Source organism: Pseudopipra pipra, chromosome 16 (genome assembly GCF_036250125.1).
Source record: "Pseudopipra pipra isolate bDixPip1 chromosome 16, bDixPip1.hap1, whole genome shotgun sequence".
NCBI lineage: Eukaryota > Metazoa > Chordata > Aves > Passeriformes > Pipridae > Pseudopipra > Pseudopipra pipra.
Genome location: NC_087564.1, coordinates 12,336,874 through 12,348,783, shown reverse-complemented (window position 1 = coordinate 12,348,783; position 11,910 = coordinate 12,336,874). Strand labels below are relative to the sequence as shown.

The window sequence follows — 11,910 nt, the reverse complement described above, 5'->3', positions numbered from 1 at the left end:
TGGCGGAGCGGAGCCCTGGCAGGGGCTGTCCCGCCGCCCGCCGGCGTTCCCGCCCCGCGGCGCCGCTTGGTGTCACTCGCGCTCCGCGCACAGACCGAACCCTGCCCGGCGCTGCCCTCAGGCGCGCCGATGTTGTGCGCATGCGCCGCCACCCCGGGCCGCAGGGGGGCGCTCGTTCTCTCCGGCTCGCGGCGGTTGCCATGGTTACCGCGACCCGGAAGTGCCGCCGCGGGGCCATGGCCGCCCCCAGCCCCGACACGGCCCGAGGGGGCCCCCGCCGCCCCGCCGCCCCGTGAGGCCTCCCCGCCGCCCTCCCAACATGGCCCGCGGGGCCGACGAGGCGGCAGCGGAGGGGGAACTGGTAAGGAGTGAGCGGCGGGGAGGAGGAGGAGGAGGAGGAGGAGGAGGCCCCGGGTCTAGGCCTGCCTCAGCCCGGGCCCTGCCCGCGAAGCCCTCCCTCGGGGCCGGGACAAAGCCCCCTCAGTAAGTGGGAGGAGGATGGCTTGGTCCATGTCCAGCCCGAGAGACTCTTGGGTCCTGCCTCTGTCTCCCTAGCCGGTCCATGGCACGGCGTAGGGGTGGCATCGTCTAAAACTGCGCCGGGGCAGGTTTAGTTTCCACATTAGGAAGAATTTCTTCTCGGAAAGGGTGATTAGACATTGGAATGGGCTGCCCAGGGAGGTGGTGGAGTCACCGTCCCTGGAGGTGTTTAAGGAAAGACTGGGCGTGGCACTGAGTGCCATGGTCTGGTTCACACGGTGGTGTTCGGTCACAGGTTGGACTCGGTGATCTCAGAGGTCTTTTCCAACCCAATTGATCCTGTGATTCTGTGTTGGTGTTCGTTTCCCACCCCTTCAGCAGCCAGGTGGAGATTTTTAGCCCCTTTGGGAGCCCCCATGTTCCTTTGTTGCCTGTCGTGGGTGGCTCTAGTTGGGCCAGTTTTTCAGGAGCAAAGAGGTCGTGAAGGTTTCCAAGGACAGGGATGGGTTTGTTATTGCATGTTTGTGTCCTGGTGAATGTTTTGTTATTTACCATTTATCAGGGCTGAGTGCCTTCCACATTCTCTGATTCCAAGTGTGATAGCTGCAATTGGGGAGAGAGATATTTCAGAGTGAGAGGCCTTAAAATAACAAAAATAATCAGTGTGCTGCAAGGAGCATCACCTCAGGAAATTAAAAACTGTGTAGCATGGTGTGTGAGATACAGACCTGCCTCCTCTCAGCCAGCACAGAAAGTTGTTTTACCTGCTCTGTGGTGAATCCTTACTCCTGTTCTGCCAACCAGGGTTCTCAAAAACACTTCACCCCCTCCCCTGCCTCTGACAGACACGGATCAGCATCTGTCCAAAGAATGGTGCTGTGAGTGCCATGGAGTCAGCAGCAAGTGGAAAAGGTCTTTATGAGGGCAGAATGCATCCAGATAACTTGAAAGCAAAGTGGAAATTTCCATTCTGCTCTGAATATGGTTACATTTGAGAAGCAGGGAAACTTGTCATCTTCTTTGGTTTGAGTTTTTTTCCCTCAGCCTGATCACTTCTCCAGCTGAATGTGGGAACTGAACCATCCCACAGCATGGCAAGGGTAGGACAAACGAGTGGGGAAGGGAACAGGTGAATGAGTTGCAGCTTAACTGGTGGAGAAATTCAGGCAGAACCAGCTGGAGGTTCAGCTGTGCACTGCAGTGCACAAGTCTCTGTGACTCAGGTGGAAGGTGTCCCTGCCCATGACAGGGGAGCTGGAATTTGATGATCTTTAAGGTCCTTTCCAACCCAAACCATTCTGTGATGGTTCATGACTGAAGTGACTTGCACAGCATCACAAGACTGTTTGTGTTACAGCAAGTGATGCTGGGATTTGCAACAACCATCTCTCAGCAACTTAAGTGGTTTTGACAAATGGCTTATTTTTATCAGAAAGAATTGAAAACTCCTATCTCATCCATTTGACATTTGAGAAATTAAATGGAAGAGAAACAGAGGATCCGGTGACAACATTTACTGTTTGGATTTATTGCACTCTCACTTTGTTGTGATAGTAAATGATATAAAGTTTTCTGGATGTGTATTATAACCAGTTGTTTAGCAGCAGATGTCACAGTTCCTGTGTCTTTCCCAGGGAGATGACAGCCTGTCTGTGATAACCTGTGAGTCAGACACAGAAATGGTGAGTTTTCATGTCAGCTATTTATCTGTGGCATCAAACTTCAGTGGGCACCACCTTCATGGATGTGGCCAAATCTGCATATACTTAATGCTTCTGTTTTTCTTTTGAGATTATGTGCAGAAATCTTAAGAGTTGAATATTTTCAATCATAAAAATATGTTTCTCTTTCAGAAGTTAAAGAAGAAGATTTTTCACAAGCCTCCCAAGTCACCAAGTAAGTGTTGCAAAATTTTGCCTTCTGCTGTTCACAGAAACTGAAGTATTTATTTGAGACAACATCTTGTTCTTCTCTTCAGAATTATTCACTGCTGTGTGCAGAGCACACCTATTTGAGATTTGTTCTGAAACCTGACAAGTTCTACTTGTATAGGCTAAATGTTGAAGTTTATGGAATAGCTGTAGTTCTTGATTCTCCAGCATAAGCTACTTTTTTATCATGTTATTCATTCTATTGGCAAATATTCTGAATTTCTTATTGTAGTTTTGGAGAAATGCTGATACTTGCAATGTAGAATTACTGGAGCTCCCTACCACCCAGTAGATATGTGTGTGTGGATTTAGCAGTTCTCTGTTTCATTTGTTGGGTTTGTTGGTGGGGTTTTTATTCACATAACCTTAGAAGTACAATGTTATTATTAGATCTGCACTTTTAATATGGGTTTTGTCCTTTTCTTTTCTGAAGTTTGTTTCTTGCTATACTTTTCCATTTAACTCTTTTTTTAGGCTTCCAAAGAAGCCTAAAAAGCCAAAGTTTCAAAGAAGACTTTACCTTAAAGTGTTGTTAACAACATTAATTTAGATGTGGGGGTATCTTAAGGTTGCCTATCCAAACTGGACATGTAAATATTTCCATGTGTAGAATCATACTGTCATTATGCCTCTTTTTAAGCCTCTTCATTTTTTGGAATTCTATTTTTTCTACACAGTGTTTTTAGGTTTTGGTTTTTTTTTAGGTGCGTGTCCTGTTACTCTGTACAAGCCAGGATGTAGTACACTGTTAATTCTAATTTTATAAGTACTAGGACTGTGTCTGAGAACTTTGAAGCACAAGACAACAAGAATTTTTGTGACCTTAAGGCAGCACTAAGATGTTTTCTTTTGCTCCAGAGTCTCCCTACAGCTCTAGCACACAACTGTATCCCAAAAAAGCTGCAGCTTGGCGATCTCTGCAGGGAACGGGCAGTGCATGTTCAGAGAGTGCAGCTGTAAAAAAGCCAAGGCAGCTGTGGCTGGAATCACTGAAACAAGGTAATAGTATGGAAATTAGATCTGCATATTGGGTGTTGTGGACAGCTTAACGTATAAACTCTTAAAAAATAGAGTTGTATTTGATTAAAGTTTGCATAGGAAGTCATTTCAGTATTATTTATTTGGGAGGTTGAAATTATCTGATCTTGAGTGTTGGAATTTATAGAGGGAAAAATTAACAGCATCTGGAGCTTTCTATGTTGCATTTGCTCAGAATAAATCCACACATTTAATTCACAATTAGCCCTGATTTTTGCATTTTTGTTCCATTTTTGTTGGCAGGAGTGAGCCATCCTCTGAAATCAGATGTTGACGTGGGGCATATGCGAACCAACATTTCCAGTAGCACTCCAGAATATTTGAAGGAAGCTCTAGGAATGAAGAAGCCAAAACATTCTCGTTCTTCTAGTAATGGTAAAGTCTGCAGTGGTGTGGTGGATAAAAGTTAATGATATTTTTCCTCTGTAAAAACACACATTGCTTAAGATCTTTGCTTCAATAAAGCCAGAGCCATTTCAGTTGGTTAAAATATATGTGTCAAAGTATCATCCCTGGGATACTTTTTGAAATTTCTAAATTGGTTAAGGCAGGGGTTTCCAATTATTTTTTTTTTTTGAGCAATGAATCACTGTTAGCTTTCAGAACTTCTGCAAATTGCCATGCATTTGCAGCTCAAAATGTTGCAAGTATAATATGGTTCAATGGGACAGCTGTAGACAATTTATTGTGACTTTGCAAAACATAGTTTAGGAACCATTGATAGAAACCATCTGCTTGCCTGAAATTCTGTGTAATTGACTCCTTTCACTTCTCTAGAAAGTGTTTTATCGTGTGGTTGTGACGTTAAGATCAAATGAGTTTTATGAGAAGAGCAAATTTTAATCCTGCTTTTCTTAAAGCAGAACTGTGAACTTAAAAATTCCACTTCCATTAAAAATGACACCTATATTTCTACTGGTAATACACAGTTTCTGGCCACTTTTGAAGTTGATAGATTATCACATGTTAAGCATACAGAGAAAAGTGGATTCTGGGCACCTTGTAGAAAACTTTTGTAAATAATAGATTTGTTGGGATGAGAAGACTTCAGTCTTCTGTGGAGTTTGTATCTTTCTTGAGATGGATATTTTAATATAGCACCAGAGAGAAGTAATTAGGAGAAATTGGCTGTAAAATCTGACAGAAGTTTCATATAGGTACACTTCCATTTCACCTCCATTTCTAAAATTAATTTCCTTGCTGATTTTTCTTCTAGGAAAAAAAAAAAAGCCTAGTTTCCAGTTTGGTGCTGTTCTAGATATTTTTCTTTAACTGTAAGATTCCTGACAAGTTAAAAATACCTCTTTTGGATCTACTTATTTTACATACCCCTTTCTGTAGGCTACGTTCCTGGAACTCCTGACTACAAAGAAAAAGAAGATATGTATGATGAAATTATAGAACTGAAAAAGGTACAGTCTCTCTGATACTCACAGAAAAATTCACAGTCTTGTTCCTCCACCTGAAGGTGCCCAGGCCTTACTGCTCCAGAATACTTTGGTTTCTACAACTGGGACATCCACCACATTTTTTGCATTTATAATGTAAGGCTTAACTAAAACTTGTGTCACACTGAGGCAGTTTCATTGTTCTCATGGTATGATAGATGCTTCCGAGTGCTGGATGTGGAAGCCTTGAAGTGTAGCCAGTGCTGAGCCCCAACCATGGCCCTAGCTGAATGCTAAAAAGGTTCATTGCCTTTGATTTCTTTGCCCCCACCTCCTTTTTTTTCCCCCTCACCTTCCTGTCCATTACCCATTTACTGATCACACTTTAACAATTTGTCTGCTGAGGTGAGTGCAGTGTATGACAGATGAGGACTGTCACCTCCCTGATCTGTCAGCCCTGCTCCAAAGGGATGGTATTTTTTCGTTGTTGTTGCTGTTGTTTGTTTTCTCTTTTGCTTCATTGTCACCATCATCATTAGATTGTTAGTGACATCAAAATGTGTGTTCCTATTTCTGAAGTGTGAAATGTGCTTTCAATTTTTCTCCCCTCTCTTAGACAATACAAGCTCAGAAAAATGAGAGAGATCGAATGAAAACGAAGCTCCGTCGACTGGAACAGGAGAACAATAGGAAGGATAAACAGATTGAACAACTGTTGGATCCTTCCAGGGTGACTATTTCTTGGGGGGATAGAAGTGGGACAGAAGAGTGCAAGTCTGTTGCATGTTGACCCCTAGGAATGATGAGCTTGAATATGAGAGGTGGCTGGTTGGTGTGAAGGGATTTCTTTTGTGCATCTCAGCTCAGTTCCAAGGAAGATTATGCCATGCAGTGGAAATAATTTCATATAGCAAAGATACCTGTAATTTCTGAAGGTACAATGAAAATGCTGTCTCTTTAGGGGCCCACTTTCTGAATATTTTGCCTGAGAGCAGAAAGGAGTTAACCTCTTGCAGGGTGACCAGTGCATACAGTCCTGAGACTTGACCAGGAAGCAAAAGAGCAGCCTTATTTTCAGACCCACAAGGCTGAGAAGTGTTTGTGGTTAGACTTAGACTTGAATCCCACTGAATTTCTCATGACTGTCACTTTCTGTGTGCAGATCTACAATAAATGTGCTAATATTGAATAATGAGCATAGGGACTTCAGAATTTGGTCTGTGAAGTGACTGTGGAGATGAGTAGGTTGGAAAATTCTGTGGGAAGATCCAGCAATAGAACAAAGTAGCAGGGTTGGTCACTTGCTTTCTGTCTTGTTTTTCAGGGCTCTGAGCTGGCACGAGCTTTATTAGAAAAGAAGAATGATAATGGATGGGTAATGGTTTCTTCATTATTTCTGCTTTCATTTTTCCTTCTTCCTCTTGCCAAGTTGAAACACTACTGAAAATAAAATGAAGTAGAGAAAAAATAAGCAATTAGGGAATCATGTAACCTTTATCCCTGTAGTCAGGTAAAGTACTGGTGCTTTGTCAACCAGTAACAAAGATCTAGAATTAACATTATTTTAGGGAGCTTTCTTTGTCATTGTCTTGAGTCTGTTTAGGGAGTATTCTCCCTTTTATTTGCTGCTTTGAATAGGCAAAGGTATAGGAAGGTAATAGGCAAAGTTGTTTTTATTTTACAGTTGTGTATAAATATTCTTAAGATGGTGACGTTACCACAGATACAAATTAGGGATCTGATTTCATTAGATCTTTTCATTAGATCATTTCATTCTCTTTTTCACGGGGTAGCAGATATGTATGATTACTAAGTACTGAAGCATGTAGGAATAAGTATGTCTTGTTAGGTACAATTTATAAAGGCAGGGCAAGATTGTGGAGGAATAGAACTTCTGTGAAGAGACAGATTATTCAAGGACTCATGAGTGTTTTGTTCTTTCTGTAGGTGGTCAGTGGATTAAAGCAGAATATTCTCAAGCTTGAACAGCAGTGCAAGGAGAAAGACAACACTATTAAGTATGATTTTGTGGGGACAAGGAGTAGAGGCATGAATTGGATGAGCTAATAAAGAAAATTGGAAATCCACATTATTTTGCATTTGTGTTCTTATATTCCTTAAGACATTTTAATAAACTGCAAGAATGTATTAGCAATTATAAAACACCCACCCAGAAACTGTGAACCAACAGGTATTGCAGTGTCTTTGCTGGTCTGACTGGGTTATTTTTTGTATTCTATTTTCAGTGAATTCCAGGCAGACATGAAGACCAGCAATTTGGAAGAAGTGAGGTTAGCTATGGAAACCTACTATGAAGAGGTAGGTCTGACAGGTCCTTCAATGCATGCAGGAGGGGAAGCTGTTCAGTTGTTGAGTCCAAATATAAATGGAATATTTTAGATAGGTTTCTTACAGCTTAGCTGCACCTATTTTCATAGATATTCTCATAGCTCCAACTGCATGTACTGAAAAAATGTTTTCCTTCAATAAGTTGAGCATGTTAACTAAAAAGGGCAAATAAAGAAACTACTGTACATCCCTAAGTGTACTGTCAAGATGAAAGCCAATGTAACAGTAGCCTGATTTTCAGTGATAGCATTGTTACCTTTGCTACTACCCAAAGTCTTGTTCTGATTTTCACCTAGTGAATAAATCTGTGCTGTGCAAGCTGACATTGCTAATGCTCCTTAATGGAATCTGTATTTCACAGGTTCATCGCCTCCAACTCCTCCTGGCAAAGTCTGAGACTATGAGGAAAAAGTATGTTTAATTCTTTTGAGGCAAATATTTGCATATATGTGTTTGATATATCACTCATGTACTACTGTAGCTGATGGAAAACTACTACAGGGGAACAGTTTGTCATTTAGATTGCTGGATTTGCTTTTTGATACTAATTTGGTTGGCTTCACAGCCTTGGCATATGTCTCAGTCACGTTTTTTTTCTTGTAGATAAATCATTTTGTGGATGTGGAAAAATACTAGAGCTATTTTAGAAGTACATGAAAGCTCTGAGAATTTATTTCTTAAATAAAATTCGTCTTCCCCCATAATCACACGTATTCTGGCATCACTGGTGATTGAAAAAAAACTCACTAGGTGTTTGGCATTTTACTCTTGAGTCAGTTCTGCATCTTGCTCTAAGGGTGTGTGCTGCAAAGAAAGGGTTTTTGGAGTAAACATTATTTTTCTTTAGTACAGACAGACAGACTAGTAAGTCCCTGTGAGAGAAACTTGTGCTTGTCACTGGTGTGTGGGTGTGTCAGTGGTGGTGAGCGTGAGCAGTCTATAGAAGCAATAAAAATCAAAGCACAAAGGCAGAAGACAAAGCCCCAGTAAGAGACAAATTAAAAGCATCAATGCAAGTACATGTTGTCCAAACTCAGAAGAGGGTAAGAGTGTCTGGTGGGATAGGAAAATTTGTTACCCCACCACTTCAAAATATACTTGACTTCCTCATGTTAACTACAGGCAACCATCTTAATGTTGGGTGTAATTATGTAGATTGATAGAAACATATGAGAACTCTTTAGAGTCATTATTTATACTGCCTGTGTTTCCCTAATTCACTGTTACTTGTGGCTTGAAAACTGCAATTTGTTCTGTCACTGTTTTTAAAAAAATAATTCTCTCTTTTGGCTCAAGCATGCAGTGACCAGCCTCTTGAGGCTGTAAGCCATCACACCTAATTTATTTACAGGTGAAAATGAGTCATCAGGTCTCTTCCTTGTCCTCATTTATTCATAGCTTCAAAAAGCAGTGGTCAGGGCAGTCTCCCTCCATCAGGTGACTGTCAGTCTCCGCTGGAGAGGCCGAGCACTGAAATAATAAATGATGTTGAAGGTCAGGGTTCTGGCACATAGAAAGTATTGTAGGAGAGTGTTTCTTTCATGATGCTTGTCTACATTATTTCTGGCTGAAGTGAATGGCATTTGGCTCCTGTTTTCAGTGTAAATGCTAAAGTGTGATTATTTATATGTGAAGCTGTAGAATTCAATTGTAGCTGGAAACTAGGCAGCCTTTCAAGTCCTCAAAATGGTCTGCACTTCTTTAATTTAGGTTTTGATGAGTCTAAAATAGTGTCACTCAGTGGTATGGTTATGATTAATATCGTTTCAGTCTCTGCCTGGTTTTGGTGGTGTGTTGTGTTTTGGTTTTCACTCTTTTTTTCCTCCTGCCTGGGACAGTTGTATGAACAGTCATCCATGACATCTGGACAGCCTTGGTTTTTTATGTCTTCATTTCCTTTTAATTTCTAAAAAGGAGATCAAATTCAGCTTCTCACTCTGATATACCAACTGTAGGCTGTCTCCTGCTTTACCTTGTAATTATTCCTGTGGGTGGGATGTAAGATTCCTTCACAAACTGTTCTGTGTTTGTCACTGGTAGTGGCATTTGTCCAAAACTAGATCCATCAGTTATTTCAGACCTTTATTTCTAGAAGTAATTTTTTTAAGATTTTTCTCATTAGCAATGAAGAACAAATATTTCATATTTAAAGTAGCTATAAGACATAGCAGGCTTTCCTTTTTCTCTTTTCTTTTTTCTATTTCCCTTTTCTGATGTCTTTTATTCCCATGTTAGCTGAATTCTTCAAATCTGTTTCAAATCTCTGATTGATTGAAACATACCTCACATGAAGAAATTTCTCTGGGGTTTATAGACGCAAGGATAGTTTTTCTTACATTAGAGCAGCATTCTCAGCTATCTGAAAACACACTTGTGTGTTGGATTTGTTAGAGAGTTGTTCTATGTGTGTCCAGCCCTCTCTCTCTCCCAGTCTCAGGTTGTTTGTTAGGTGAACAACAGCAGTTTAGAGCATGCAGGTCTCTGTGCTGAACAGTTTTTTGGAGGAGTCTCACAGTTGACTGAAGATAAGTGTTTTTTAAATCAGATTCAGGGTGCTGGTAAAGCTTGATAAAGTTGGTTAACAAAACAAGCAGAAAGCAAAATAAGCATCACTCATACAAGCACCCTTGTTGATGTGTTAATGAAACAGAGTGGGGGAGGAAGTGAAAGTAATAAATGAATTTTCAAAGTTTTAAAGTATCTTCTTCCTTTGACGCAAATTAAAACAATTATCAAAGTGTTGAGCAAGATGGTCTTTGCATGGGTTTTTTTGCTAAAAGAATAGATAACTTCCCAAGTAAAAGATGTTGAGAAATGCTACTGGGGGGAGCTGAGACAATTAACTTAGCCAGCTGACTTGAATAGTGAGGCTGCTCCACTCTTTTTAACGCTGGTTCTTTGTTCTGTGCTTTAAAGTTAACTCTCTGGTTTTGACCCCTTTTCCAAGTACAGAGGGCAGAGATACCCAGAAGCGACTGAAGGCACTGAATGCTGCTGTCCTGAGATTGTCCAGGAACATCAAGGAGTTGCAGACTGAGAATCGAAGGCTGAAGGAAGATCTGGATCATGTACTGAGCAGTTCTCCTCCTCCCAGTAAAACAAAAAGTATGTGCTGAAAAGTTGGTGAATGTGGGACAAGGGATTTAGGTAACAGCTGAAAGATGTTTGGGAGCAGGACCCTGCAGTGGTAGAAATAAGGGAGTTATTACAAAGGTGAAGATTTGGGAGTGGCAAAGGTTGGAATGAGAACTTCCTCACAGGAGTCTGACTTCTGAATGTGCTGCTCCAGTCAGACCTGCATCTCCTCTATTATTACGCCTGAGAATTCTGAACTGGAATCACTAGAGGATTTAGCATTGCACTGAAAAACTGTTTTTCAGTTGTTGAAAGCTGATGAATGTGAATGGTTTATATTGATTTCTGAGCTAATTGGTTTAGAAGTCGCATATTTTAAGCCCATTCTCCTTTTTCCATTGGTATATATTTAAAGTTGGCATTCAAAGGTCTTCAGATGGTCTTTCTGTATGGACAGAAGTTTCAAAAAGCGAGAACAATGTTGACCCACTGATGTAGCTATGTGTTTAAAGCTTTGTTATTGTGTTTAGATTATAGTGAGTGGAGCAGACAGAGGCTGGTGAGGCGGATTTCGGAACTGGAAAAAGTAAGTGGTTGTGTGGCCTTACCTGTCTTGGAGCAGAAAATGTAGAACCACTGGCTTGTTTCCTTGGCATGTCACTGCTCAGTGTATCAGCTGTGTGTGTTCTGCCTCACATGTAAACTGATGTCTGTAGCATGTGCCCTTCCTCCCTGTTTTCTTTGATCATATTTGTCACATATAGATGCACGTTTTAGAATTAACTTTCATTTGAGCTTTTCTCATGGCCTAACTAAAAGTTTTTTACAGTAAATTTGAATTCCCCCCCCCCCCTTTTTTTTCTCTTTTGTGTTTTCCATGTCAATTTATCCTGCTTAGAAAGTATGTGCCATGGAGAGCACCAGGGTGTCACCAGCAGACAGTGATTCATCACAGATGCCTGCTGTGGCATCTTCACCTTCTGTAGACCTGGATCATCCAGCCCCCCAATATATAGACCATGTTGAGGAATGTCATCGTCTCCAAAGGGAAGTGAAGAAACTGAAGAGTGACAGGAAGGCACTTCAAAATCTCCTACTCAGTAAAGAGTAAGTGTGACTCTTGTCTGGGATGTTGTTCTTTTGTAGGTGTGAATTATTATTTCTGATCACGTTATGAAATAATGTAATAAGTACTTCACATTTTTCAGCAAGAAAATTAATTTTGAGGGTCCCTTCAGCTTTTATTTCAAGTGCTTCTTCTAATCCTACTCTCTTTGTAAAATCACGTTGCAGAAAAAAAGGTCAGAGGGTGGAAAATGAGAATTTCTGCTTGTTTCTCACATGTTTTTCAAGGCTTATTTTTCTGCCAACCACGCTGAAAACCCTTTGATGGATTCTGTGTCTCTTTATGCAGCACTTCTTGCAAGTATATTGTGCTGTAAAAGCTTGTGGGTTTCTTTCAACGTGATTTGTCCTGTGTCACTTCGGAATGAAGATGCATAGTGAGAGCATGGGAGGAGGCCTTTCCCTTCTGAACAATGTGTGCTTGTGTTTTGTTTTGTTTAGAAGGAAAAATTGAGCATTTAGTTACTTTACAAATTCGAGAAAAGCCATTTTATTTAGAAGTTTAAACAAAAATAACTACTTTG

At 40.9% G+C, this 11,910-nt stretch overlaps 1 protein-coding gene across 5 annotated transcripts in view; it reads left to right on the top strand.

Annotated features, from left to right (window-relative positions):
• The first annotated feature begins 203 nt into the window (after positions 1–203).
• Positions 204–11,910, top strand: part of IQCE (IQ motif containing E) — a 29,803-nt gene continuing 18,096 nt past the window's right edge. For 3 of the 5 annotated variants that reach the window (XM_064673176.1, XM_064673177.1, XM_064673175.1), the window contains exons 1-14: positions 204–361; positions 2,115–2,162; positions 2,334–2,376; positions 3,270–3,410; positions 3,693–3,824; positions 4,791–4,861; positions 5,454–5,567; positions 6,162–6,212; positions 6,785–6,855; positions 7,084–7,156; positions 7,548–7,597; positions 10,134–10,291; positions 10,792–10,847; positions 11,160–11,368. In XM_064673176.1, the coding sequence (XP_064529246.1) occupies positions 320–361; positions 2,115–2,162; positions 2,334–2,376; positions 3,270–3,410; positions 3,693–3,824; positions 4,791–4,861; positions 5,454–5,567; positions 6,162–6,212; positions 6,785–6,855; positions 7,084–7,156; positions 7,548–7,597; positions 10,134–10,291; positions 10,792–10,847; positions 11,160–11,368 (1,259 nt within the window). In that variant the 5' untranslated portion in view covers positions 204–319. Of the gene's footprint in view, positions 362–390; positions 484–2,114; positions 2,163–2,333; positions 2,377–3,269; positions 3,411–3,692; positions 3,825–4,790; positions 4,862–5,453; positions 5,568–6,161; positions 6,213–6,784; positions 6,856–7,083; positions 7,157–7,547; positions 7,598–10,133; positions 10,292–10,791; positions 10,848–11,159; positions 11,369–11,910 lie in introns of those variants that run through there. The other 2 variants (XM_064673179.1, XM_064673178.1) reach the window with 2 other exon arrangements.